This window comes from Kwoniella dendrophila, chromosome 10 (genome assembly GCF_036810415.1).
Source record: "Kwoniella dendrophila CBS 6074 chromosome 10, complete sequence".
Taxonomy (NCBI): Eukaryota; Fungi; Basidiomycota; class Tremellomycetes; order Tremellales; family Cryptococcaceae; genus Kwoniella; species Kwoniella dendrophila.
This window is the reverse complement of record NC_089485.1, coordinates 1,441,640-1,469,631: the sequence shown is the minus strand read 5'-3', so window position 1 is coordinate 1,469,631 and position 27,992 is coordinate 1,441,640. Positions and strand designations below refer to the sequence as shown.

Genomic DNA, 27,992 nt, shown 5'->3' with positions numbered 1-27,992 from the left:
TCAAGATGGCTCCACCACCACCTCCTGTAACAGATTACAAATCATACCCAAAAACAACTCCTCCATCGGTATTATTGGTTATACTAGATATACATCCCTTATCATGGTCACTTTTGTCTTCCCCTCCACCTGCAATCCCTTACCCGGAACATCCAGCAATAGACAAAGCTCAAGCTACACCGATGACTCTACCGGACTTTGTCACGCTACTTATGGTTTTCCTGAATGCTCATCTAGCAAGTAGATGGGGCAATGAAGTTGTAATTTATGGTGCTTCTGCTGGAAGAGCGTGAGTTTTGTATAAATCCAATTTGGATCGAGGAACAGCTATAATTCGTTTGATCACCCAAACTTAACTGACTGGCTGACGTACTAAAATACACAATAGGAAACTTCTTTACCCTCCACCACCGAATGCTGTAGCCGGACCATCAAAACCACGTCCGAATACGTACCATCCTTTCCAGTTACTCGATTCTAGAATAGAAGAAGGTTTGAAAGAAATGGCAGCTGAGGAGCAAGATAGATTGGAACATGGAGATATGAAAACATTGAATCGTTAGGAATTCCTCAGGATGCTAATTCTTCTATGATATGATCTCAGCTTACCAAATTGTTTCTGCAGAACCGCCCGCTATGGTTTCAGCCTTGACTAAAGCCTTATGCTGTGCGTCCGCTATCCAGTCTTCCTTGATGAAAGCACTTAGCTGACACGGTATTGTTGACAGTCATCAACAGAATACTACCGAACAATTCTAACTCTGCTGCTCTAGTCGATCCAGCGGCAACTCAGGATCCCTCAGCCCCGGCATCAAATGCACCGGATAAACCTGAAACTCGAATACTAGTGATAAATTCGACTCCTGGAGCCAACGTTTCCACCGCTACGTCTTCTAATGAGCAATCAAATGCCGAGGTGAATGAGAATGGTACTAGTACAAATGGAAACAGTCAGAATGGGAAGGGCGGTCAGATGAGAGGCGGTTATGTCGGTTTGATGAATTGTGTTTTTGCTGCTCAAAAAGCTGTAAGCTAATTTCCGTACTATCGCTTCCTTCGTCGCTGATCATCTGTTTTGGCAATTACAGAAAGTCCCAATAGACGTTCTATCGTTACCACCACCAAGTATAGATGCTTCCCCACCTATATTCTTACAACAGGCTGCTCATTTGACGGAAGGTATATATTGGCAATGGAACGGTAGAGGTGGATTATTGCAGTATTTACATGTGAGTTATCATGTGCTGTTAAGCTGCATCGGATATAATTGACACAGCTGATATGCTTGGCCATTGCAGGCTCTATACCTCCCACCTCCATCACTGCGTCATCATCCATTTGCAGTACCGCCTCAAGATGCGGTAGGATTCCGAGCAGTCTGTTTCTGTCATCATAAAACGCTAGATATAGGATTCGTTTGCAGTGTCTGCTTAAGTAGTAAGTCTGCCTTAGTCACCAGCTTCATATTTCTATTCCTGATCTTGTCTTACTGATACTTCATCACTAGTCTTCTGCGAACCAAGACCAGTCTGTTTGATGTGCAAGTAAGTGGTTTCAAAGCAATAATGAAGAGGATGGAATATGCTCATTGTTGCTTTTACAGAACTCGATTCCCTATCAAATCAATACCCACACTGAAAACCTTAGCTACATATATCGAACATATACCCATCCCCGATACTGTTCCTCCGCCTCCTATACCGAAGGGTGCCAAAACCCATCAACAGAATGAAAATAACAAGAGGGAACGAGCAAAGGGAGCGACAAATGGGGATGCTAGTGGTACTGGAGGTAGGGGTGAACCTATAGAGATTGATTAGTGACTGCAGTATATGTAAGGATTATGATCAGTACCTGACAAGAATCAGCAAATTGTCATGAAAACTGATTAGTCCTAAAAGTTCCTGGTTACTGATTCACATCAAACACTTATATAATGATAAATATGATAGTAAGCTATGACAAGAAGTTGCTACTACTAATGTATCTATTCTCTTAACAGCGTTACCATTTCGAGAAACTCTAATCCGCGCCCCAAGCATATTCAAAACTGCCTCCCAGCAAAACTTTGAGATTTCCGAGTACTATCAATGATGACACGGCTCGAATGACTTATATGATTCCCTAATTTGATGACCGAGGTGAGGAGTAAGGTCTTCAGTGTCGATTTCATCTGAGTCGAATTCTTTTCTAACCCATCTCTCATTCATATCGTTTATAATAAGTTGTTTAACTTCTTGATAATATTTGCTTTTTCTTGATTCCTCAGTCTCTTCACTGATAATTCCTTTTATTGATTTAGGTGATACTGAGACAGTTGTGATAATATCGTAATCTAAATGCATTTTTTCTGACGGATATGTAATTTTGATTTGTCTAGGATGAACATTCCGTTTCCAATATAATCCCATTTTACTTTCTGCGCAATCACTGGTATTAGCTCTAATCTCTTGTGATGTTCCAGGAGGTAACAATTTCTCAATCTCTTTATCGATTGTTTCTCCAATCTTACTCCAATATTCAGTAGGATTTTCTGATCTATCAGTTTCAACTGGTACAGTAAAATCAATTTTAGTTTCTTCTTTGAAACCAGTCGGTTTTTTGTTAAATACAGTTGGAATAATTAATCTAATCCCTCTTTGATTTTCAGATACATTTGTTGAAAATTTCCCACCTTTTTTAGAATTGTCACTATTTTTACCTCTCCTAGAAAGAGTAGGTGAAGAAGGTCTTGAAGTTGAACCTGAACCTGAATGATGATCTTTAATATTGAGCTTCTCAATCATAGAGGCAGGATCGTGGTCTCGTGTATTTTTATCGTGAAGGTCATCATCATTATTATCATCATCGTTTGAAGACAACTCTTCAACTTCGTAAGTTGTTTCTACTGTTGATTGACGTCTTCGTGGGTTTCTAGCTCTTTGATCGGTGGCATTTGCAGTTGATGCTCCAGCAAATGATCCTCTTCTAGAACTAAATGGAGATTGTGTAAATTCACCTCCAGGCATATAACTTGGGGTACCTTGAAATGCTGCCCCCCAAGCTGAACCATCATTCCATGCAGCAGAAAAGAATGCATTCTGAGAAGCAGAAGCTCTTCTAACTCCTTCTTGCATTCCTGCCGCGTAGGCATATCTAGGATCAACAGATGGATATGCAGTAGGGATACTACCTGATCTCAGTGCTTGAGGCGCAAAAGGAGTGTTTGATCCTGCAATGGGAATTCCATATCCTTGTGAAGATCCTGAAGGTCTGCCTGTAGCAGCAGCAGACTCTTCTGCAGGATTATTGTACCTGGCAGAGTATCGTGGATCTGATTACAAGCCGACAAGTATCGTTAAATAGCACGAATAAGCAAGTAGGATGAATACCCCACGCATATATTCAAAGAAATACATTAGTGAAAGTGAGCACACTAAACGGGAAACGGCCGTTAAGTATCAATAGAACTTACAGTTAGGGTCCATATCGTTTCAACCTATGCAGTTCTCTTTGTGGTGCTTGGTATGTGGTATGTGGTCTGTGAGTCCCGGTGGAAAAAAGGTACTTTATAAACCTATGTAGGCGTGTAGAGAAGGCAATAAGGGCTACGATCATCTCCCACTGTTATATATATATATACAGTATATATGCCTGATGGAGAATGGTAGGTCTTTCGTAAGAAGCAATGTCTCCACTTGTCCTTTGACCAACACTCCATTATATACGGAGTTTGAAGGTCAGAATCAACGTTTTGGCGACGAGGTTCACTAAGAAATGGAGGCCATTGAAATGACATCAGCAATTACTACGAGTCCTGTATATATGTTAGAGTGATGATGATACATAAGAATATCAGGTACAGTGTATATGGGCTGTATGTATCCTTTGATCTTTGAGCATTTCGAAGGCGATGTAAGGTGCTCAAGATTGTACATACTGCTTTTCGCAAAAGCAGAAGAAGTGAACAGTAAATGTTATGAGTCCCCTTAAATTTGCAACCGTTGTTCAAATACTGCCTCCGACAGATATTGATGGAGCGCTTACATCATATAAGCTGTAGTAGCTTAGCCTTCTTCTGATCTTTGATTTTGAATCTCATCCTCTGAGATCGATACAGCAATAGCTATATCTGAAGGTGTATTCGATGAAAGGTCTGTGTCAATGAGAAGGTGGATCAAATATCTGGCCTATGATCAGAATCTGAGAAAAGTCAAATAGTTCAAAATTAGGGAACTGCTGTATTTTTGGTGATGTGAAATTTGGATTGAATGCGCACAGAAACTGGTTTGGCTATAACGGTTTACGGTCTACAGGAATGTTGGAATACGTGTATGAATAACCTTTCATAACCTTACGTGAACAGCTCAAAGGTAGAGAAAGGGTCAAAGGGTGAGGCTCTTCTCAAAAGCGCTTCGCCACGTTAAGCTACAGTACGAGTACTGTAAGTACTGTACGCTACTCACACTGTAGGGTAAGGTGTTGTTGGCAGGTAAAGATCGTTCAATTCTTTCACGGGGAAGCTTATTGCTTACTAAATGAGAGTGATTACGATCAACTAGACTGCATGACAAAAAAGAAGTACTTAAAAAAAAAGAGCTATGCGAGAGGTCCGTTGTAGAGAGAAATTCTCTGAATGATGACTGGTAGCACCCGAGAAAGAAAGTTTTTTTATGTAGAGCTTATCTTGGAAGATAACTCATCATAAAGTGCTCTTTCATCATTTGTTAACCATTGTTTACGCAGAATTCTATCTTTGATGATATCCCAACTTTTGCTTGAAGCTTGAATATGTTTCAATTCATCGTCAGATCCATATCCAAGAAGATCTCTTTCGGCTTCCATACTTAGATACGGTGATGTAGCGGTAATTCTGCAATCTTTTTCTCTGTTAGGTTTGCAAATCATCCCATCATCGGATAGTTCTTCTTGGGTATTACAAGCTTCAAACAAATATATTTTTGCGTTATCAGTTTCAGATTTAAAAGTATGTGAACGCAGATATCGTCCTTCTTCTCCTTTTGGTAATTCTTCTTTAAGTTCTAAGAAGATTGATCTTAAACCCATATGACTTACTTGATGCATTGCCGTTCTTTCAAATTTACCTTTACGTGAATTCATTGATAACACACTATTTGTATCTTCATCCTGAGATAAATGGATGGTTTTTAACTTTACTAAAGTTTCGTATAAACGTTGAACTTTTTCCTCTTGATTTTTGATGAACTTCGTTGGTTCCTCTGTGAGAATTGACGATTTCGCTTCAAGCTCTTCTCCGGCAAAAGGGTCTTTCGCGGTCCAGTTAGTTGAATACATGAATCTGGCAATAGGATAAGGTAAACCACCTTGTCTTTCAGCGCTAAAAAAACCAGCTTTATGATCCAATACGTCAATTCTATAAAATTCGGGTTTCCCTGACATATTGGAAGTCTCGTCTTCAAATTGCTTAACTCGAGTCAGTTTGAGTTGATTGTCCTGTAAGTGGTTTGGATCCCCGCATGAGGAGTCTATATGATGTAGAGATCTCAAGTCAGCTATTATACATGTAGTAGATGCTTGATAGGATATTCGAAGGGAACAATACCTACATTCGTATGTCGTACCCCTTCGTATTCCCGGTCCAGAGTCAGCTGCGGACAGTGATCGATCAGCGGTCGCTGCTGAACGACTCCCTTCCCCGTACCACCAGTTTCGAAAAGATGATGCTAAAGTCTGATAGAACATTTAGCAAGTCATTGAGTTAACAGGAACATATGCAGTGCAGGAACAGCTTTCTTGTCAGAACGTGGGTGGTCAGATTGTCAGCTCTTGGGTGAATTCGGGACTCACTTCAACCATTGTGAGCTAAATGCAAATTATGAGCTATATGCAATGAGGTAATTAATGTGTTTTCAATCAATAAAAGCGATGAAACCTGAAAGTGGCAAAGGTGATACTGAAGTACGTATAATATAGTGTGTGAAGAAAATTGTAGAAACAAAGAGAAAATGTCGTACTATACCTACTCTTAAAGTCTGCTTATATATGGCAAGAAAGACTGTATATCCCTCCTTGAGAAACGTAGGTTCGTTAGAATGACGATCCGCTGACAAAGGATGAGGAAAGGTATTTGATTTCCAAACCACCTTTCAACAACGTCATTGGTGCTTGTTTACTGTATCATAAGCCCAAACAGATATACTGTATATCTTATACAAAGGTGATTCCAGGTTGACTCCGTATTCACAGCTGGTCTACGTCACAAACGTGTTTGCTTTGCTTTTTTGCTCTCAGATTTTCAGATGGTATACTAACAGTGGAACTTCTTTTATGGTTCTCGCGTTTCATTGTAGACTCGCTATAGGAGATACTGTAGGTCATACTGTAAGCCCTTTTGTTCAATCTTTTGTAGGCTTTGTACATGGTTTCACCACGCGACAATTAATAGTGAAATTCCGAATCAAAGGCGAACGCGCATGCATATGTTATACTATGTGAGAGTATTGTAGGTGCCACAATATACAGTACAAGTACCGTAGCTATAGAGTTATATATGATTTCAGTACTGACGAGTAAAGTATATTATATTCTAAATATACTTACTGTAAATACTATTCTGATGGACCAAAACGTTTCATCAAATATCTGTATGAATGATTAATTTGTTTTTCAATACTTGGTATAAGTGATTTAAAAGTATCTTCATAAAAAATTTCATCCTCTTCATCGTCAAGTCTTTTTTGCAAATCAGTTCCCACAAGAGTTTGAACGTGTCTAAAGAAATCTTTTTCATCTTTCTCCCCTTTTTTCAATTCTTCTGCTAATTCAAATGGTATAGTAAATACTTTTGTATAAATATCATCTTTTTCTCCAATTATCTCTTTATCATATTTAATACTGACTTGTCTAGGTTCAATGTAATTTGTCCAAAATGGATGAATAACTTTTTTCTCAATAAAATTTTCACTTGCACTTGAGCTTTTCTCTTGATTATGAGTTTTAGTTTTAGTTCCTCCAGAGGTCGAGGTGTTTTTCTCCTTTCCATGTTCAATAGATAATGTATATGAGATATTATTATAATAATCCCTAAAACTAGCTACTGAATCGTATTTATTCGAAACTATAACTGTCATTTTTGTTTTATTTTTAAATCCAGTTGAAGCTCCTTCAAATTCATTTGGCATAACTAAATCCAAAAGATAATCATCAAAAGGTGAATCTCCTCCTATTTCACCATCTCCTGCTTCTACTTCTGACTTTTTAGGTCTTGAGTCATTTTGTGTGGTTGGCGTTGATTTTGAAGTTGATTTGGAATTTCTTCTTTTTCCTTTAGTTGTCCCACCTGCAGAAGATTTAGAAGATTTAGAGTTTCCTTCGAGACTTATACCATCCAACCATTGTCCGATTTTGTTAACATTTTCTTTCGACCATTCATCATGCCCAATTATACATTCCTCATCATAAAACGTTGATTCACCTCTTTGTTCAAAAGGTCGTTGATTACCAGTTGATTGATATTGACCGCTGTAAGTTCCCCTAGGGTTGGGAATAGATCTTATGTCATAATGGTGAGAGGTTCTTCTATGTCTTGCGAAATCTCTTGCACTATATCCTTGGTCAGGTGATATGCCATATCTAGCAGAATATGCCGCGGATCCATTTGCCGAAGTACAAGATGCATGATTACAGGAATACCCAGGAGCTAGGAAACAAGGTACTACTCCATATTGTAAGCTGTTCATACTGTTGGATGTCTGTCAAAAAAAGAATCTGTGTTAAGGGATTGAGATTGGTTGGTGAGATGGAAAATGATATGTTAGTATTATAGAAAGAAAGACGTAGGACTAGGCAAAGCCAATCCGGAAGACTATTTATATATCATTTGTGACCATCAAGAAAGGTGATCCATGACCGCCAGAATCAGTCAGAAAACTCACTACCATTGTCCCTCAACTCCACCGAGGATAGGACATGACGAAATCAATGACAGCAAGATATTAGTCCGAATATGATAGATGAACAGAGATCCTTTATACCTCGTAGCTCCTCGACGGAGTTTACGATTGCTTCCTCCTGGGCTCGGAGCATGTATTGGTGAACGAGGTAGATCGTGAATTGCCAATATACGTATGAGAGAGTTGTCGGACGCAAAATACTAGATCACGATTTCGCTTGTCAACCTTTGTCAAATACAGGGAGGAATCTGAATAACTCCAGGTTCTTCCCTTTGATCATGAATTGGTCTTTGTCTGGAATGTCTGAAGGTGGGGTAAAATCTGTTATTCTTCCTCTTGCGCTGTGATTTTTGATTTTTCGACTGGCTTTCATTTCCTACTTCGGACAGAAGCCAACCAGCTAAGAAGCATCATTTTCATTCTGTCGAGATCAGACGGGAGGGATTACGTCGAGCTGATTTCATTATTAAGACTATTATTTCGTTAATGAGTAAAGAACTTCCGGAAAATAATATACTGTGCTCTGCCGCCAACCGCCGTACGTTGGGTGAGTTTGGAATAATGCTATGCAAGTTAAATCTCTATATAGATTGAGTTTAGATATATTATCGATTCTGACAAAGTAATTGCTTTTGGACTTTGACGTATTTGACCCGTCCCCACTCATAACATCTTCTTTTACTTCGGTATTTCAAGTTTTGGTGAATCCACCCATCTGACCGTATCCCATGCCCAATAACCTTTACCTGGCTTATCTGGCCAATCATGGCATCTAACTTTGCTTGGTGGTCTATTGAAGTATAGATACAGAATGATCAGCATTATTTCATGGTCCGTTGTCCTTGTTTGAAATTATTCCAATAGTTTTGACGCAAAATCAAGTTTGGTAACTCACTCATCTTGCCAATCAATATCTTCCGATAAACCATTTCCAGGATTAGGCCATTCAACCCAACCTCTTAACATTGCATCTTCTTTACCATAAGTAGCATGTACACCAGGTACAACTTGAATTCTACTAAAACCATATTTCCAGAAATCCCATGAGATGAAACTTGATTCTGAAGCTTGACATTCCCAGAATTTTTCTGTTCTTGGTTTACCTCTTCTGAATCTTACATTATATGGTGCGTAAAATGGTTGTGGATTTAGTACTGTGATTCCATTCCATCCTGCAAATACTTGGAAAGGTAACATTTGATTATATCTCGATAGTGTTGGTGGAGATGATGGGAATAGCTAAGATCAAATTGTGTTTTCATTAGTCAATCAATAAGCATAGTTGGCTGAGGTCAAACGTAAAGTTCATGAAAAGTCTGAAGTTGAGAACTCACTTTTTGCGGTAAATTTTGATCTTCCTCTTTAACAGGGAAAGGAGTATATAAATCACCTGACATATCTCTACCAACCCAACCATCATAAAACCATTTTCCTGCATGATCCCAACCACAAGTCATATCAGCATCTTGTTTAAAATGTTGATGCATTAATTCTAAAAAATGCGTTGCAGATAAATAGACATCATTATAATAAACTATTCCTGTCCATGGATTTCCATCAGGTGATAATCCTGAAGGTAAAGTATCATAAAAAGGTTTCATTCCTTCGTTTCTCATTTTAGCCAATTGTTCAATTCTATGTATTTGTTCCCAATCGAATTTCGGTGCAAATGTTTTGATATTTATGTTTTCTGGTGGAACTCCGATGTTCAATAGATGTGCTCTCATAGCATATGAGATAATTTCTCCACTGTCATGACAAGCAAATGATCAGTACATATACGGATTGATGGACAGATTTATCTTTGACAGAATCATTATACTTACCTCCCATCAGCTGAATCACCTTCTATTAACGAAAATACTAATGACTCTGGACCTAAGAAGTCCGCTAATACTGTCCAAGCAGCAAACCAATCTGCCAGCATACCTAAAAGAAGAAAGTTATAGATCAATGAGATTGATTCCATGGACTGAGATTGGCCCTCGCATTTATTGCAGGCTGTAAGATAAACCTATCAAAACAGCGCAAGAACGTATCCACTTACCCGCAACTTGTCTACATACAGTAACCATGAACCATCTTCTTTTAGTAGCTAATTCCCATTCTCCTGTTTGTTCATTATACTCTTCTCTTAAATGTTTAAATCTATTTATTAAATCATCAGTTAAGAAAGGTGGGAATATCGGAGCAGTCAATTCATGTTCTCTTGGAATAACTTGATTTCTATCTTTAACTTCTCTCAGTAATGGATGTAGGAAATCCCAAGCTTCTTCTAAAGTAGGTAAAGGACCTGTCGTATATTTCTCAGGACTTGATCCAGATATTATTTTTCTTGATTTACCTGGATGTTGGATTTTAGGTATACTTGAATTTTGTCTTGATAAATTTGGTTTTTGTATTTTGATTTTTTTCTGTTGACTTGATATAAAATCTTCATCATCTAATCTAGGATATCGACTTGTATCTACTTCTTCGATACCATCATCATTTAGATCTTCATCTATAGGTTGTTGTTGTTCTGTGCCTTTGGTAGATTTAACTTTTCTTATAGGTGGTTGAGGAGGTGGAATTAATCCAAATTTATTTTGAATTTTTCTTATATTTACACCAGGTGAACTTGAACCTCTTCTTTCTGACCATGATGATGCATCCCATATACCTTCTTCTACTCCACCATCTTTACCAACTTGAGATAAAAATACTAATCCCACTACTAATCCTAAAAATAGTACAACTTTTAATAAAGATCTAGGTAATTTGATTGGCATTCGAGAGGAAGATGATGAAGAAGACGATGAAAATGGATTGACTGAAGGTGTACGTATATGTGGTGATCTTGATGAGGAAGAAGATGATCCAGATGAATTTGAGAATGTAGGTAAGATTGTTAAAGGTCTCTTTGAAGGTGTATCTGAAGGCATCTTGGACTATTCACCGTGAACCATGAGTGTGTTATCGTATGTTGAATAGGGGAAGTGTGAGGTCGAATTATATGTTGGTTGACTGTATCTTTGTGGACTACGCTGATGATGGTTGATGTGTACACAAGCTAAACTAAGGTTTATTCCCATTTACTCATTTACTCATTTACTCATTTACTCATTTACTTGTAACTTGTCTCGGATGCTGATAAGTTAGACGCGCCTTTTCTATCGTATCCAATGTTGAGATGCCTTTCTCGAGGTAGTCCCCTCCAATGATTCGCTGCGCCGAGGACAACACTGATGGCGATAGGTTTGAATGTTAGTTCAAGCAAGAATCAAGCTGTTACAGGATAGATTGATGTAAACCTCTCAGGAGGCTGTATGTTGCCTGTCAAGCTTATAGGTCCGCAGAATGAATTTTCCTTATCCGACCATCTGTTGTCATCTTCTGTATATTCTCCGCAACCAAATATGCCGTTAAACCACAGTGACTACTACTAGCACGATTGAGCCAGGCACCAACAATCACGTGTCGGATCTCTGTACATCCAATTTGATGTTCGATACAAGATACTAATACATATACTAACACACATACTGTGCATACAATCAACACAGTCAGATGATACATTGACCAGCGAAAACCAAGACCAAAAAGACTTTAACAAAGTAGACATATTCGCCTGATGACAATATCGCAAGGTTACCCTCTTAACCTTTTCCAGTTTGCACCTCCAAAGTAAACAGCTATCAATCCTATCAAGATGGTACTCATCCATTTAACCACTTTCTTCCTCCTTATACGGCTGTGCTCATGTTCCACTGATCTAGGTCTGGAAAAGTTCACCCCAGAACAAAGCATGAATTTGAAGACACGTTTGCCGAAATTGGTAAGAGGGGGATATCGAAGTGCCATCAAAGGTTCAAAGCTACCGAGGGAAGATCGTTAATATAGATGTATCAACGATCTAGATATATAAACTTACATATACGGGATCTCGAGGACAGCTATTCGTATCATAGAACATTCAGCCACTTCACTACTAGTAAGGGAAATATATAGCTTACCTTTATGATGAGTGAAAGTGTCAAACCCATCTTTACCATGATGAGATCCCCCTGTGATATCCAATCAGCTTGATTGCGTACTCGCAAAAGATAATTGAGACTTACAACCACTTGCACCAATACCACCAAATGGTAAATTCCGCGCTATGATGGTACAATTAGCTATCACATCGAAGACAGGAAGACGGACTGATTGATGAAACTCACCTAAGGTAGCTAAACCGAAATCATTCCACGTAGCCGAGCCACTTCTTGTCTCGTTAATTACTGAAAATACCGAATACAATCATATTTGATAATCAGTCTGATGATACGTTAGTTTCCTGCTATCCATATACTTACCCTTCTCGAAAACAGATCGTTTGCCTGAACAGACGTAAAGAGCTAAAGGATGAGGTCGGTTGTTGATATACTTGATAGCAGCATCGATATCCTATATTTAGGGCGGGAACACATATTTCAGCATTCAACAAATCATGGGGGAGCTATACCTGCAACACTCACATCGACGGGTATAATAGCCATTACAGGTCCAAATACTTCTTGTTCCAATAAACCTCCACCTTCACCAATCGCATTCAAATTCGTTTTTACCAAGCTTATACCAAGTCGTCTAGAGTTCCTATCAAGTTCACCACGATGTACCAGTTTACCGCCTTGTTCAGCTTCCTCTATATAACTCAACATGCGATCTAGATCACCTGTATTACGCAATGAGGAAGATTGAGGGGTATATAAAATCGATTCAGGAGATGGCGATGGAGGGAAGAATGTGTCTAGACTACGTCAAAATTAGCCGTTCGTGTTGTAAACCAAATATGTTGTTTTACTATAGGCCAATGACAGCTCATATAGGGCACTTACGTTTCTCGGCAGACCTTGATAAATTCATCCGCTTTGTCCTTTATAACAAGTACATAATCAGGAGCGACTAGCAGCGATTGGCATAAGCATATCTCGTGAGTTGGTTGAGCTAAAGATACGTACCGCATATCTACGGGAAAGGTCCCACGTTTAGCTTGGCTCAAGAACGTGGAACTGGTGAGGTGATTATCGATAACTCACCTGACCTGCAGTCATCTGTTTGATAGAAAACATCCTTCTTGCCGTTATCTTCAAATTGGCACAAGATGAAACAATCACAGGACTTTTACCACCGAGCTAATTGTCGATGTGCACATCATAAATGAGCTATTGATGCTATGTTCAATTTGGTTCGGAAAGCTCACTTCTAAAGTGGTAGGTGTGAGGGTTTTCGCGGCAGCTGCAGCGACAATTTTGCCCACTCCACCGGCGCCTGTGTATAGTACTGTATAAAGATAATCAGCATAAAGATAGCGAAGATGTAAGTCTTGTAGATGGATGGTATGCAGCTCACTATGTCCCCAAGGCTTCTCAAGCAATCTAGTAGTCTCATCAACTGCACCTGTCACTACGGAATATCCTTCTGGATCAAGATATCTAGGTAATAGTTCTGCTAAAAGAGCTGAAGATGACGGTGCATGTTCCGATACCTGCTTTGGTGTTAGTCATGATGGTCCATAATGCGCAGAAGGGATACTTGAGAAATCGATAGTTGTGACATCTGAACAATCTGAACAATGAACTCACTTTTAGTACGGCGGGACATCCGGCTGATATAGCTCCTACAAGCGGTATAAGAGTGAGTTGCCATGGATAGTTCTGTATTGCTAATATAAGCACGGACAATCATAACCAATGAAACGATGGTATTTCACATACCCAGGTTGATATAATCTGTGAATACCGAGTTGTCTCATGATTAGCTTATGATTAAAGGTTAGACTATGTAATCACTTAAAGTTTTGGGTAGAAGGAGTTATGTGACTTACCAGTGCGACTCCTTTAGGCTGCTTCTTTACTCTTGGTCCTATCAATCAGGATCATCAGTACTGATCATGATAAATAACGGTCGCATGTTGCTTTTGAATGTTTCCAGGATTGTGTTCCATCTCGCCGCGAATGTTATATCATTAACGATTACTCACGCATAGTCTTGTAAGATAACATAGCATCCCATATCTTACTTTCATCTTTCATCCAACTTTCTACTCTTCTGACAGCAAGGTCGATTTCATTAATTATTGGCCAAAGCTAGAAGAGTTTTCAGTTAAATAACAATTAAAACAATAATGTGACATAAGGTCGTCGCTTACATCACTTAAGTTACAATCATATGCACCTTTACCTATATCCTGATATACAGCTTGATGTATCCTTTTCTCATTATCCTTTATTAAATAAGCAAGTTGTTTTAAGTTATATAATCTATAAGCCAAAGATTCAGTTGATCCAGTACTAAATCTATTATTCAACGTTTCGTATAACTATATAGAATCGGGTATGATAATTATATCAGTATGGCTAAAGTTGATTCTATTGATCTGTTCAGAATATATACCAACCTTTTCAATCTCTTGCAGTGATGTTACTTTATATTCAGGTATCCCGTTCTCATTTCCCATTCTACTATTCAAGTTCCTGCTAGCCTTTGTGGTTGCAAATTCAACTTGACTCATGGTTTTGTGATCTTGTTGTTCATTTGACTGGTCGAACAGGGGGTGCTGGAATTCTTGTTATTACTCAAGCAGATGCAACATGGATGTAATCAAAAGCAAACATATAATGTTAATTCTTAACTAACATACTGTACCTTCATTCGTCATTCGTTTGTGCGCATGACATTTAGCTCTTCATCCCGATATAACCGGGAAATAATTCATGACCACCGTGCCTGATATACGATCATGTGGCGGGAACAACGCTTATCGCCAATCTACCCGTTATGCATTTGCCAGATACAGTACATGTCAAGCATGTAACGAGTGATGAACTCAAGTGGTAGAGTAGTATATATGGATCCACGGACCAAAAGCTTGAGATTGCAATTTTCTTTCTTGAAGGGCAATGACAGTTGCAAATTGGAATGTCAGTAACTTATACATTGGATGTCAACAATGAAAGGAAAGAGAGAAGAAAGAAGATTGGATGAAAGCCAGTCATTTATACTCGTAGTTACCTCTCAGCTCACCTCAAAGGATCCTGTGTTTGGGCCGAAGAGGTTTATGCTGCACTGAGAACAAAGCAAGCCTAGAGAGTCGATCTTTCGTCATAGCAGACCTGATTCTATAGTGTTCTTCGTTTGCAAAGAACCTACGCAGTCTGATGAACCTACACCTGAAAGTCATGGTCTATGATGGAGTATTCCTGAAGGCAGAGAAAACCTCATAGTGGATACACGGCACGCACCACACTATAAACATCCATAATTCGCTTCTATTTTGAAACGGCTATTCGGAGAATCTCGTATCTGATTTCAAACGGCTAAACTGGGATTGATTGATGACAAAGGTTTCACTCCGTCACATCACCATTCACATCAAATCAGAACCGAGCTGATCGGACGCAAAATGATATATATATGTGTGTGTAGACTGTATAGCAACTGGAAAAGTTGTTTCACCAATATATCCGATATTTTAATACTCAATAGATCATACTCAAGTTGTATTTGCTCTCCAAACCCAATGAGTCAAGTGAATTTCGATCTTTTTCCAATCGCCACATTGGGTCCAACCACTTGTCAATGTCCCGCCTGGGCAAGTCATACTGCTGGACACTTCAAAGGTGTAAGACATGAAATTTCGGACGGAACTGTATACTATACATGTGGGAATGAAGTTCCTGCCAATCATGATTATCGTCCTCACAAAAGATCAATCTGCCCAAAATGTGTGAGTGACTCATACAATATATGTACATTGTATGGCTTGCTCGAGTATATTTAAATTCTTTATTCTGACAACGATGCTAATGCTATACCTATTGATCATCCTATAGTGGTCCACACCATCACATGTGATGGCCTATTATAACGATAATCAAACCTCTGAATCCTCAAAGCGCGAATTCCCGGATTTTTGGAATCTAGTAGATGAATTTACTTCTTGGAAATCTACACCTGAAGCTAAAACCCTTACGGGACGAAAAGGTCTTTATTGGAGAACATTTTTGAACGAGATCAAAGAACAGAGACATCCAGCTTATTCACAATATGAGCCATTTTCTACTCAACAAGGGTCATCGAGCTCTCAAATCCCTCAAAGTCACGAATTTCAAGGTGGTACAGAGAACTCCGAGTAGATCGAGATTTGTTGGAACTATGGCGGACTTTGAGCTACCTCGTTATGTCGAAATCGCACAAGTGGACTGTTTAGAACTCCGGTTCATTTGTTTTACAGTACATTTTGATTCGTTAAATGATTATATGCATGACTGGGTGTATGCTTTCTCATTATCCTGTTTAATACACAAGCGACAGCAACCCTCCAAGTGGACTGCTTCGGCCTATCAAATCCATACTGTCAAGGTTGAATGCCTTTCCCCGCAAAGACAGAAACACTACTGGAAGGAGAGCAACTGAAACTTGAGTATGTTTTCATTGACCAGCAAACAGGCTAGGTATGCGGAGTTCGATTGCTTGCGTCATAAAGTATGAAGCTATAAAAAAAGTGGGCAATCATAAGTCTTTATTACAAGCTGAAAACCCTGGAAGTCTAAAAGATGCATCAATAACAGAGTGAAGAGATATATGATACTACGGAGAAGGAAATAACCTGAACTGATTGTGTCTGAACATCCGAACAAAAAGTTCAAGCAAGTATGTTTTGGAAACTAGCTTGAATTTGTTAACAGAACTGATTGATGACCGAGGACGAGCAAATGGTGATTCACTCTGTCCGATCATCTACTCAGATTCGAATTGAAAATGCTCCCGTGAGGTGAGGTATGAGGGGAGGTTCATCTTGGGTTCACTTAAAAAGACTATGGTTCAAATCGGAATTTTGGTTGTTTGGCAGGTCCTCGGCTTTATGGGATTCTATCATCAACTACAGTATGGCAGTTCGCTCCCCTGAGAAACACTTACAGGTCTGACAGCTATTTTCAGCAACCCCATAGCTATCATTAGCGGTATCCATAGTCCCAGCCTGAAATGCCTTGATATCTTCATCGGTCAATGGTATGCTCAATTCGGCTTCAGTGGGGAAGTCGAGGTTAGATCGGAAGTAATTCCTCATGTATTCCGCTTGCCTGCAACTCAACTCCCATACTGTTATAGTCTTTAGGATTCCGTTTTGTCTCTTCGCTTCAAAGAATTCTTTCATTAACAGGCGTTTTCCATTTGATGAACGACCTTTTCTCAAATCCTCGTATTCCCTTATAAACTTAACAGTTTCGTTGTCTTCGTGCCCACCATACTTTTCGAGGAAAGCTGACGCGTGGTCCCCGGTAGAAAGCTTTTACATTATACGTACAAATTGAAAGTCAGCATGAGGTAGGTTAGATGGTGTACACTTCCACAAGAAGGAATGGCCAGCTTCGATATACCAATACACATTCGATATATACTCACACAATAACGGCACATTGATGCCGGTAAAGAATTGATCATCAGAGTGCCCTTCAAGACAACAGAACACTGAGTTCTATCTTTATACTCGGGAGCCTTGCTTGGATCTGGATGATACCTGTTGGCCTTGTGTTCCTCATAAGGACAAGCACATATTGTAGGTTGTTTGGTGGAATGCAACATGACTTCATGTTCGAATATCGATGCAGGAGTAAAGGTGGAATCTGATGATGATTGCATCATGGAAAGGATGCTCCTTTGCCAGGTATGTGTTCCGATAAATAACTTTCTTTCGTTTATTTCCGGACGAGTGAGCTGTTTACCCGATTTGAACGCGTTCGCAATAGGAGATATAGTGATATAGTGATGTAAAGTACAACAGCGTAGGAATCAACATTATTTCACAGCTTTCATATCTAAGAACCGGGATATATAGCTTTAACCCAAGAGTGATGATCCCTTATCATATTTTTGTGCCTCAGATCAAGGGAGCAGCCTGTGAAAAAGTTGGTATGTCCTCCATTTCTCCCTCCCCCTTTTTAGGTTACTCACTATCTCTCCCTTATCAACATTTCTGATTACATTTCAAGGGAGTGGCGTGTGAAGTGGCCGGTTCGCCCTCCATTTTCCCGTCCTCTCTTGGCAGTCTGTTCCTACCTCAAGCTAAAACCATCATTCAGGTGGCATGAGGAACGTCCCTAGGCAAGTGCTGATAGTAAACGGGCTACCGACTGTTGACATACTGTAGTTTGGAGTCTTGTGGCAATCCTTTACCGGCCGTTACTCTACGCCAATCTGTGAATTATCATAAGCATAACACCCATTGATGTTCTTCTGAGTTCAAATGCACTCTTTTTAACCCAGAGGAAAGATTTGGGCATATATATGTATGCATCCCTTACATGTCAATATTTGATGGTAGAGTATGGTTATGAAGCGCCAATTTGTCACCTCTCAACCTCGATTTTTACCTTCGGAGAAGTCGAAGTAATCTAACGAGGTAAGATTTTTGCTAGGTCCCATGTCAACTCCTTCATGTGGACCCCCAAACATCGGGTCATCAGTAGTATCTTCATCTTGTCCCTCTTGACTTTGTTGAGATTCGCCGGGAGGTTCCAATGCTGGCAATGCTGGTCTACGTAGATTGACCAGAACACCTTCGTTCCGAGCTTGTTGCATGTATACAGCCCAAAAGCCTTTGCGCGAGATATCGTAGTTTACATTTACTGTCGATTTCCAAGATAAGAAATCGTCATAGAACTGTATGGTTCTATTGTCTGTGAAATGTTTGTTACCTTGATATGTTTCATAGAACGATGACATGTGTAATCGATTCTTAAACTAAAGGAGATATGATTTAGATGAGTAGCGGACTATCAGCTCAAAAGGTTGATTCATACAGTATTTAAGTTGAAAGACGTGGATAAAATCTCTCACTTACACATGGGAAACACATTGATCGAGCTTCGCCATACACCAGTAAGTCGGACGATAAGTTAGCAGTACATCTGGTTCTAGGCTCTTTTGATGATTTGTTGGAAGCAGTATTCCAGTGAGAACCTGTATGATCAGTGCATGGGCAAAGGCAATAAACTAGATCTAAAGTCATTACTTGATTACCAAATTGATCGATTTTTCGGTCAATAGGGAAAGAGTTTTGGCTTTCTTGACTTTCAGCTTGATTGTTCATCGTTGCTCATAGGATAAACGGGTATGAACTAACTGTGATATCTGGCAAAGCGAGCCTGTAGTATGATAGACGAAATGAAATCCGTTTTACTTAATAAATATCACTTGTATATCCCTCGAAATGAATATGGCACTCATTTTGACTGAAGCTCCTTTGATCTGACTTTGTACCCTCAAGCTCAAAAGGATTCTCGGATCTAAGACTACTTTGAAAGGAAGGATAAACACTAACGTCATATTTCTGCTCTCACAATTGGTCATAATTCTACATTTCCTTTTTAGGTTACCTCCTCTCTCAAGCTACAAGTATTGCTGTAGCGGAGCGGCATTATCAACATGCCCACACACGTCCTCACACAGCCTCCTTGACCCCATAAAGGGTCTGCGAACATTTGAAGTAATTCGGGTTTTTGTGGCGGTCTTTGGCCGGTCGTCACCTCCTTTTATCTAAGCTCATGTATATGGCATTCTGCGATGACAGAACCCATTGATCTTGTCAAGAATTCATTACCTCATGTTCTATGTTCCCACTGGCACATTTGGTCACAACTCGACTCATAATTACTCCCTTTCACAAAGAAGCAGTAATGAAACAAAGTGTGTCTAGCTGGAGATCCTTTATGATGGCAGAAGAATTTTCGTACTCAACAATTCGCTACTCGCACGTATAATACTATCATAAATGCTTGGAGAGAACATACTCTATACTGTGTAAGATTTGTTTGTGCGTTCGAAGTATCTTGAGGTGCAATGGTGCTTTAGACGATACTTTTTGATGACGACAAACATAAAGCCCGAAGAAGCTGCAATAACATAACTGCAAAAGAGGCTTAGAGATTCCTGAGCTATGGAAAACCTAGAATGAGCCAACATTGTACTCGATCATCGCTTATCGCTGAGATTAGTTAATTTACCCTTCAACCCATCGGTTTCTTCTTCAGTTAGTGAGATATCCAACACTGTATCATCAGGTTGAAAATTAGGTAAAAAAGGTCCATAAGACTCGTAGAATCTCTGATACCAATGTTTTTGCCAAGATAATGTAGATCGCGCAATACTTTTCAGGGTCCCATCCTCTTTCTTTATTGAGTGATATTCCTTCATAGTCATGGTTTCTGCGTTTGCATTTTTAGTGGCACTAGGAGTAATCTTAGTATCGATATACCCCTGTATCAATTTAACCGTTTCATTGTCCGAGTATTGACGGTAATGTTCATGGAAAGCTAACGCATGTTTTGTGGTTGATAGCGTTGTTTGTGGAAAGTGTTTATACATCACAAATCAGCATGATTTCACTCAGAAACGTAAATATATAACTCCATACTCACACAATAAAAGCATAGAGATTGTGGCTGAGAATTAACAATTAAAGTACCATCTAATGGACGCCTGCAATAGAGTTTTTCGTCTGCGTCTGCTGCTTGTAAAGTGTCTGTTTCAGGATGAAACCTTTTAGCTTTATGTTCTTTGTAGGGACAACGACACAAGGTCGTCCCCCCTTCGGAGGTCATCATAATTTCATGTTCTATAACAGAGCCGGGTGTAAAAGTAGGATTCTCTTCCGAATTCATCTTGCTGTTGTTAGGTACTGTTATTGGTGATGACTTTTTATGACTTCGGAGGATTTGCCTGAGAAATTCAATCAGGTCGTATTCTGACAGGCAATGTGGTAATAGAACAGGAAGAAAACCTATTACGCAACAAATGAAAACGAGCAAGTGTTTATACTCTGATATTTTGTACTAACTCAAGCATCAGCTGTACATGGATTTCGGAATTCAAATGTAGTATCCTTAGAGTGCCACTATATCTGCCGAACAATGGAGCGATCTTTAGAAAAGGTTGGGTACTTTCTGTTAAATTTCCTTCGGTGTGAGAATTTCCTTTCATCTTTACGATATCGGTCTTGCAGCTGAATAGTCCGCTGCAAGGTCTTTTTAGTCGGTACTTTTGCAGGCGATTATGTATCTTGGCATCCAGTGCAAAGCGATCATGAAGGCTGAGTTGGACCAGTCGAGTAGCGGTAATTGAATAACTTTCGCTGCAAGGTAATATCACTAAGACCTACTGGACAAATACAATCGACTATTGATTACAGTGCTTTTTGGCCTTTAATATTCGAGATTACGGTGGTGAAAGTATAGAAAATCAATGCATTTAAAAGAAAGCATTTGTACATGGGCAAGGACAATAAACTGAGTTCAGGCAGCTGACATTAATACAATTTACCTTTGAAATGTAAGCATTATTATCATTTTAAAGTATATGATGATGTGGCATTTCTGTCACAAACAAACGCGTCGCGCCATTCCCCATATTTTGACGCGTTTTAATGTTGAAATGGTTTCATTTTTACCCTAAATCCCTCATGTACTCTATCTATCTATCTTTGATCTTTGATATCTATTTATCTTTGCTCTTTCCCTTTCAACCTCTATCTGAGACTGATCGTTCACAAACTTGATCTTCATCTTGACAACGTCAGCTATTGATCCTGCCTCATACTTCAGTCCCCTCGCTGCCGGTATCGAACTACTTCACCCACAATGTCAACACCGAATGCCCCTCGATCATCTTCACCGCTAAATTTCCCTTCCTCATCTGTAGCTGGTACACCTAGAGCAGGGCAATTGAGAAACTCCAGGAATGCTCGTGAGTCATCGTATCATCTACTGCAATAGGATAGGGTCTGGCTAAGTGGCAATTCCTGCGCAGCACCTGGTTCATCGTCTCCACTACACTTTCCTACATCTTCACCCAAACAACCATCTTCGTCAGCTGGACGACGAATACCTTCAGGACTAGGCAGTGATGCTATACCGAGCTCAGATAGGATCAGGAGGGTAAGAGGTGAAACTCCTCTTTTCTTCCCAGCGTGAGTAATACTCCTTCTATATATAAGCTCAGTGGCGTAGTCGGTTAGAATACAGCTTATACTTGAATCTGATACAGCTCTGGTGGATCTACGCCTCGTCGACAGAGAAGAGGTGACATTCATTCTTCCTTTCCATTATCATCACCTTCCTTAGCACGAAGAACTGTTCAACATACTCCTTTACTCGTTAGAGGTTCTTCACCTTCAGGCCAAACTGATATCGATATTGACGGCGGTGATCCAACTACACCAAGAGCATCAAGGCATGAAAATAGGTTATATGGATCTTCTGCTCCAACTCTGTCTGCTGTAGGAGCTTCACAAGATGGTGAAATGGGTGTCGATGGAGATGAAGATGGTAATGGTGGTGGAAGTAGTATCGAAAAGTACATTTGGGGTACTACTATTTCATTACAGGAATCAATGAATTTATTCAGAAATTTCTTGAGAGGATTTAAACCTAAATATCGAGGAGTTTATAATTCTAAACAAAATGAAAACATAGTTGAATCAGGTGGAATTGCTCAACCTTCGATGCCATTATATGATAACTTGTCAAAAGAAAAATCAGAAGTATTGTTGTATGAAAGTTATTTAAAAAGATTACAATTAACTGGTGAAACAAATTTAAATTTAGATTCAATCAATTTATTAAGTTATCCACCAGCCAAAAAATTGTATCATCAATTATTGAATTATCCTCAAGAAGTCATACCTATCATGGATCAAGTTTTAAGAGATGTGATGATTGAAATTTCTGAAGAACAATTAGATAAAGCTCGTCAAAATTACTCGGAAGGTACACTGGACAAATTACAATTGGATTTACTAGAAGAAGAAATTAATCAAATTCAATCTAAAGTCTACAAAGTAAGACCTTTCGGTGGTGAAAGATCAGTGAATATGAGAGATCTTAATCCAGGAGGTAAGTTACACTACAATGAGTCAAAAAAGCAGCTGTTTACTGATATACCTGCGCACAGATACCGACAAGCTCGTTTCAGTAAAAGGATTAGTTATTAGAGCCACTCCTGTTATACCCGATATGATAACTGGTACATCACCTTTGAGTAGCGTATCGTGAAGTACGACATTATAGCTGATATACTCTTGTAAATAGCTTTCTTCAGGTGCATGGTCTGTCAACATACCGTTCAAGCTGATATCGATCGAGGAAAGATCAATGAGCCCGAAAGATGTCCAAGAGATGTGTGTGGTCTCAAAGGTACAATGTCCCTCATCCACAACAGGTCCGAGTTTACAGATAAACAAGTTGTCAGGTTACAAGAAACACCTGATGCTGTTCCGGATGGTCAAACACCTCACACAGTTTCATTATGTGTATATGATGAATTAGTTGATTTAGTCAAACCTGGTGATAGAGTACTTGTAACAGGTATTTTTAGATCTATACCTGTAAGAGTAAATCCAAGACAAAGAAGTATAAAATCATTATTCAAAACATATTTAGATGTCGTTCATGTCAAAAGAACTAATACAGGTAGAATGGGGTACGATCCTTCGACTAGAAAGGGTGAAGGTAAACCACCTGGTGTAGGAGTTGGTGGTGAAGATGATGAAGATGAAATTCTGTCAAAACCAGATCAAGATCATGATATCCATCAAGATGATGAAGATGAACCTACATTTAGTGCATCAGCTGAGATGGAACAGAAATTAGTTGAATTATCAAACAATCCTGAAGTGTACGAGATTTTAGCTAGATCAATGGCACCCTCGATTTATGAATTAGAAGATGTTAAAAAAGGTATCTTGTTACAATTGTTTGGTGGTACCAATAAATCTATAGCTAGAGGTGGTGGTGGTGGTGGTCCAAGATATAGAGGTGATATCAATGTTTTGATGGTCGGTGATCCCGGTACAAGTAAATCTCAAATCTTACAAGTAAGTGCAGCTATAGACTCATTAACTGGCATTCAGACATGTAGCTGACATGTATCCCTTCGACAGTATGTACATAAGATCGCGCCCAGAGGTGTATATACTTCAGGTAAAGGTTCTTCAGCTGTCGGTTTGACAGCTTATGTTACACGAGATCCTGACTCTAAACAGCTTGTATTGGAAAGGTAAGCTAGATGCTACTGACAAGTACGGTGTAGTGCAAATTAGCTAACCTCAAATCGTCACACAGTGGTGCTTTAGTACTCTCCGATGGCGGTGTATGTTGCATTGATGAGTTTGATAAAATGTCAGACGCTACCCGAAGTGTTTTACATGAAGTTATGGTAAGCTAATAGTTGCTCTACGAATCGTGGAGATGCATTAGCTGACATTGCTGCCAAATCGCCGTAGGAACAACAAACTGTCTCCATTGCTAAAGCTGGTATCATCACTACTCTGAATGCCAGAACATCCATTCTCGCCGCTGCAAATCCGATAAATTCACGATATGATCCTAAATTACCTATCCCCGCAAACATCGATCTACCTCCTACTCTGATTTCAAGATTTGATCTCTTATACCTTGTCTTGGACAGAGTGGACGAGATGAACGATAGACGATTAGCCAAACACTTGGTAGGACTGTATTTAGAAGATAGACCTGATACCGCTGGAGAAGATATCATTGTGAGTATAGCGATCTAAAATCTATGGAGCAGCTATTAAGGACCAATGTTCAATTGGCTGACACATGAGTATTTCATTTCTAGCCTCTTGATACCCTTACTGCTTATATCACATATGCAAGATCTAAAGTTCATCCTGTACTTTCCGAAGATGCATCAACTGCTTTGGTTCAAGCATATGTAGAAATGAGAAAGGCAGGTGTAGATTCACGAACGCAAGAAAAGAGAATAACAGCTACAACAAGACAGTTAGAAAGTATGATTAGACTTTCTGAAGCCCATGCCAGAATGAGATTTAGTGAAAGAGTTGAACTAAGTGACGTAATCGAAGCTGTCAGATTGATCAAATCTGCTTTGAGGGAGAGTGCTGTAAGCTTTTGTTTCCACCTTCTGCTTCGGCGTTATCGATTATACGAGATGAAAAATGCAAAGCTGATTCTAATAACTTCGAACTGCCTTCGACGATATAATAGACCGATCCAATAACTGGACAAATTGATTTAGATTTATTAACTTTAGGTACGGGATCATCGACGAGAAGAGCCAGATCAGATTTAAAGAGAGAAATCTTGAATTTAGTTGATTCAGCAGGATCAAGAAATGGATTAAAATGGTCTGCAGCTATAAAAGGTTTAGAACAACAATCCACAATCCCTATAGATCATTCAGAATTCAATGAAGTAGTTAGAGGTTTAGTTGAAGAAGGTATTTTGAAAATTGTTGGAGAGAAAGAAAGAAGAACAATCAAAAGATTGGCTGATTAGTAATTTTCGGTCATAATGATTCGGTTCTCGCGTTACTTTGTGGTTTCTGATGGGTATCGAAAAATGTGTTTATATATCATCGATTCAGTTCTTGTTGAATTAGCAAGTCTGCTATGTATTCTTTACTACCAACTTCAACTTGAACAGCAACAGAGCGACAACAGCCGACCGGGAATGACAGATTGAGTTTTCATGACAAACTTTTGCTGCTTTAGAAGAAAGGGACGATAACCAATCCCGGAGTTTTTCTTTTCAATTCTATCTGCCCGAATATTTGAGCGTATCTTTCTTTCACGCTTTTTCTTCTCGCTACAAGCATTCATACAAGCATTCAAACGTAAATACATACTTTATACATGATATGTGTTTGAGCAAAACATACAAAACTACATCTTAATTCTTTCTTATTTTTGTAATTTCTAAATAGATTTTTTTGACTTAGTTCTAGAAACCATAATTTTGGTATTGTTAATTGGTTATATACCATTTTACCATTAATTTAAGGTAAAACAGTATATGTTAAATGACCAGCCTGTGATAAAATATACAGCGAACATATATTAGCTAATCGATTGCAATATTTCTGATGATGGAAAGAAGGAAAAATTACTTACAGTAGTTAAAAGTGGCGCTGTTGCCTTACCTTCCGGAGCGTAATGTGAATCAGTGCCGAAGAAATTGTATGGGAATCCAATATCAAATTCAACTGATTTATTTAATTTTTCAAGTTGTTCAGCTGTTAATTTGATTTTTAATGCCTAAATTTCCCACACATAAAGAACAAGTTGATCAACTCATGGACGGTTCTATGTCATGAAGAATGGAAGATAAAACTTACATCAATATTGGATTTAAGATTATCAATACTCATTCCACCTATAATTGGATAACAATCTGCGTAATTTTGTCTTGCCCATGCCAAAGCCACTAGAATCAGTGGCGAAAAGTAAACCCACAGAAATTATCAGTATCCAAGCAAATTGGGCAATATGATGTGGAAAGCTGGAAGATATCGAGAAAGGACAGCGGAAATGTGAAACTTACCGTTGGGTAATTTGACATCACCACCTAATTCATCGGCAACCTCTTTCAATGCTTTGGCAGCTTGAACTTCAATTGGTGTAGGTTCTGATCCAGCTCTTAAAGTGCCAGCTTTCTTACGTTCTTCGATTTCTTCAGGAGTCTTGAATTTACCACCACCAAGTGTATTCCATGGAGCTTCAAATATGGACAAGAAAGGGTAGATTAGTCGAAGGTCTTTCCGAAGAGCGACTAAGCATATCATCATGATGAAATGGCCAAACTCACCAAGACCCATACCATTAGCTCTTGCCATAGGGATGATATCCCTTTCTAAATCTCTTTGCGATAAGTTCCATGCGCCTTGGTAAACTACAAATTGAGCTAACCCGTGATTTCTTGCATATTCATTCGCTTGAGAAACGATCCAAGCTAAAGTGAAAGATGAGAGGCATCAAGATTAATTAGATGTTATATACTTGCAGCTCAATCTCGACAACTTACCAGGTGTATCGGAGACACCTAAATATAGGACTTTACCAGATTTAACTATATCATTGAGTGATTGCATAACTTCAGGAATTGATGTTGAATAATCCCACCAATGGACGTAAAGTAAATCAATATAGTCTGTTCTTAATTTCTTCAATGATGACTCGACCTATTCAATGGGATCACGATAGTCAGCGTGTGATATTTAACCATGTACTCGTAATACTTCGACAAAAGACCTACTGTAAGTTTGAGGTTTTTTTTGGCATTTCCAACATAGTTAGCTCCAATACCTTTAAATTGACCTTCTTTACGATGAAGACTGAAAGTGGTATATTTACTATTTCCAAAGAAGACAAAAATCGATTAGAATAGAATACGAAGGCCGTGAACCAATCAGTAAACGATCGCTATGCGTGATAATACGCACGTAGCAAGTACAATTTCGTCTCTTATTTTTCTATCTTCCATCCATTCTCCAATGATAGCTTCGGATTGTTCATCTGTAACAAACGATAATGAAAAATCGTATGATCAGTTGACAGGCATTGAAACTTTCGATATTGAACGGGATAGCACTAAAAGGTAACCAAGCTTCAACTTACCTTGGTAATTACAAGCAGTATCGATGAAATTGCCTCCAGCTTTATAGAAATAATCTAAAAATTCAACTGATTTTTCATAATTTAAGCCTCCACCCATAAATCCAGTCCATTGATCTCCGATCGACATTGCACCTAAACATAATGGCGAGACTCGGACTAGAGGTTATCAAATTATTCACATGTCAGCTATATCTATCTCTAAAATTCTAACGATTTGGGTATTCAGGAAAGGATAGCACAAAAATCAAACCTTACTTCCTGCAGAAGGTGATAATATTCTATATCTACCTAATTCAGTTTTAGGTTCTTCAGCAGGAGGGAAAATTCCAAGCAAACCTTTTGATTTTTCCAACTGTCAGCTTCTGCATATGCAAACCTCGTGTTATTAATTTCAAAAATTAGCTTACCTTTCCTATCATCTGCTGAAGCAGGAGTGAAATCCTTTGAAGAGGTTGGAATGTTAGTTCTAGACATATTTGGTATCTTTTTGGTATCTTCTCAATTTCAATCAATGTGTTTTGATTTTTTCGAAATTCCTGTCAATACGATCAATCAAACAGTTAAAGCAGAGATAATTAGACCCAATCGTTCCTTCTAAATGTGACATATACATATATACG

At 38.9% G+C, this 27,992-nt stretch overlaps 10 protein-coding genes across 10 annotated transcripts; 3 read left to right on the top strand and 7 right to left on the bottom strand.

Annotated features, from left to right (window-relative positions):
• Nucleotides 1-5: 5 nt before the first annotated feature.
• Nucleotides 6-1,820, top strand: L201_007492 (uncharacterized protein; the record flags this gene model as incomplete). The annotated part of the gene is made up of 8 exons (XM_066223198.1): nucleotides 6-289; nucleotides 389-558; nucleotides 626-667; nucleotides 729-1,027; nucleotides 1,089-1,229; nucleotides 1,299-1,437; nucleotides 1,508-1,544; nucleotides 1,604-1,820. The coding sequence occupies 8 exons, from the start codon at nucleotides 6-8 to the stop codon at nucleotides 1,818-1,820; spliced, it is 1,329 nt and encodes a 442-aa protein (XP_066079295.1).
• Nucleotides 1,821-2,087: 267 nt separating this feature from the next.
• On the bottom strand, nucleotides 2,088-3,467 carry L201_007491 (uncharacterized protein; the record flags this gene model as incomplete). The annotated part of the gene is made up of 2 exons (XM_066223197.1): nucleotides 2,088-3,313; nucleotides 3,455-3,467. The coding sequence occupies 2 exons, from the start codon at nucleotides 3,465-3,467 to the stop codon at nucleotides 2,088-2,090; spliced, it is 1,239 nt and encodes a 412-aa protein (XP_066079294.1).
• Nucleotides 3,468-4,650: 1,183 nt separating this feature from the next.
• L201_007490 (uncharacterized protein) lies at nucleotides 4,651-5,817 on the bottom strand (the record flags this gene model as incomplete). The annotated part of the gene is made up of 4 exons (XM_066223196.1): nucleotides 4,651-5,486; nucleotides 5,568-5,609; nucleotides 5,663-5,684; nucleotides 5,809-5,817. 4 exons carry the CDS (start codon nucleotides 5,815-5,817, stop codon nucleotides 4,651-4,653), a joined length of 909 nt encoding a protein of 302 aa, XP_066079293.1.
• A 752-nt stretch (nucleotides 5,818-6,569) lies between these two features.
• On the bottom strand, nucleotides 6,570-7,700 carry L201_007489 (uncharacterized protein; the record flags this gene model as incomplete). Its single annotated transcript, XM_066223195.1, has 1 exon — nucleotides 6,570-7,700. The coding sequence occupies one exon, from the start codon at nucleotides 7,698-7,700 to the stop codon at nucleotides 6,570-6,572; it is 1,131 nt and encodes a 376-aa protein (XP_066079292.1).
• An 891-nt stretch (nucleotides 7,701-8,591) lies between these two features.
• On the bottom strand, nucleotides 8,592-10,837 carry L201_007488 (uncharacterized protein; the record flags this gene model as incomplete). Its single annotated transcript, XM_066223194.1, has 5 exons — nucleotides 8,592-8,703; nucleotides 8,809-9,152; nucleotides 9,248-9,662; nucleotides 9,740-9,842; nucleotides 9,961-10,837. 5 exons carry the CDS (start codon nucleotides 10,835-10,837, stop codon nucleotides 8,592-8,594), a joined length of 1,851 nt encoding a protein of 616 aa, XP_066079291.1.
• Nucleotides 10,838-11,543: 706 nt separating this feature from the next.
• Nucleotides 11,544-14,448, bottom strand: L201_007487 (uncharacterized protein; the record flags this gene model as incomplete). The annotated part of the gene is made up of 17 exons (XM_066223193.1): nucleotides 11,544-11,769; nucleotides 11,827-11,848; nucleotides 11,909-11,959; nucleotides 12,014-12,052; nucleotides 12,116-12,175; nucleotides 12,251-12,341; nucleotides 12,413-12,689; nucleotides 12,773-12,902; nucleotides 12,979-13,069; nucleotides 13,138-13,217; nucleotides 13,287-13,422; nucleotides 13,520-13,591; nucleotides 13,652-13,666; nucleotides 13,762-13,799; nucleotides 13,918-14,023; nucleotides 14,086-14,256; nucleotides 14,335-14,448. 17 exons carry the CDS (start codon nucleotides 14,446-14,448, stop codon nucleotides 11,544-11,546), a joined length of 1,719 nt encoding a protein of 572 aa, XP_066079290.1.
• A 1,008-nt stretch (nucleotides 14,449-15,456) lies between these two features.
• On the top strand, nucleotides 15,457-16,072 carry L201_007486 (uncharacterized protein; the record flags this gene model as incomplete). Its single annotated transcript, XM_066223192.1, has 2 exons — nucleotides 15,457-15,663; nucleotides 15,770-16,072. The coding sequence occupies 2 exons, from the start codon at nucleotides 15,457-15,459 to the stop codon at nucleotides 16,070-16,072; spliced, it is 510 nt and encodes a 169-aa protein (XP_066079289.1).
• Nucleotides 16,073-18,293: 2,221 nt separating this feature from the next.
• On the bottom strand, nucleotides 18,294-19,029 carry L201_007485 (uncharacterized protein; the record flags this gene model as incomplete). Its single annotated transcript, XM_066223191.1, has 2 exons — nucleotides 18,294-18,680; nucleotides 18,781-19,029. The coding sequence occupies 2 exons, from the start codon at nucleotides 19,027-19,029 to the stop codon at nucleotides 18,294-18,296; spliced, it is 636 nt and encodes a 211-aa protein (XP_066079288.1).
• A 2,545-nt stretch (nucleotides 19,030-21,574) lies between these two features.
• Nucleotides 21,575-25,255, top strand: L201_007484 (uncharacterized protein; the record flags this gene model as incomplete). Its single annotated transcript, XM_066223190.1, has 10 exons — nucleotides 21,575-21,680; nucleotides 21,744-21,903; nucleotides 21,981-22,828; nucleotides 22,887-22,958; nucleotides 23,024-23,808; nucleotides 23,875-23,990; nucleotides 24,056-24,149; nucleotides 24,217-24,492; nucleotides 24,576-24,860; nucleotides 24,965-25,255. The coding sequence occupies 10 exons, from the start codon at nucleotides 21,575-21,577 to the stop codon at nucleotides 25,253-25,255; spliced, it is 3,033 nt and encodes a 1,010-aa protein (XP_066079287.1).
• Nucleotides 25,256-25,754: 499 nt separating this feature from the next.
• On the bottom strand, nucleotides 25,755-27,846 carry L201_007483 (uncharacterized protein; the record flags this gene model as incomplete). Its single annotated transcript, XM_066223189.1, has 11 exons — nucleotides 25,755-25,787; nucleotides 25,870-26,013; nucleotides 26,094-26,182; nucleotides 26,300-26,473; nucleotides 26,564-26,707; nucleotides 26,780-26,936; nucleotides 27,011-27,107; nucleotides 27,198-27,270; nucleotides 27,373-27,528; nucleotides 27,628-27,708; nucleotides 27,780-27,846. The coding sequence occupies 11 exons, from the start codon at nucleotides 27,844-27,846 to the stop codon at nucleotides 25,755-25,757; spliced, it is 1,215 nt and encodes a 404-aa protein (XP_066079286.1).
• Between the last annotated feature and the right edge of the window lie 146 nt (nucleotides 27,847-27,992).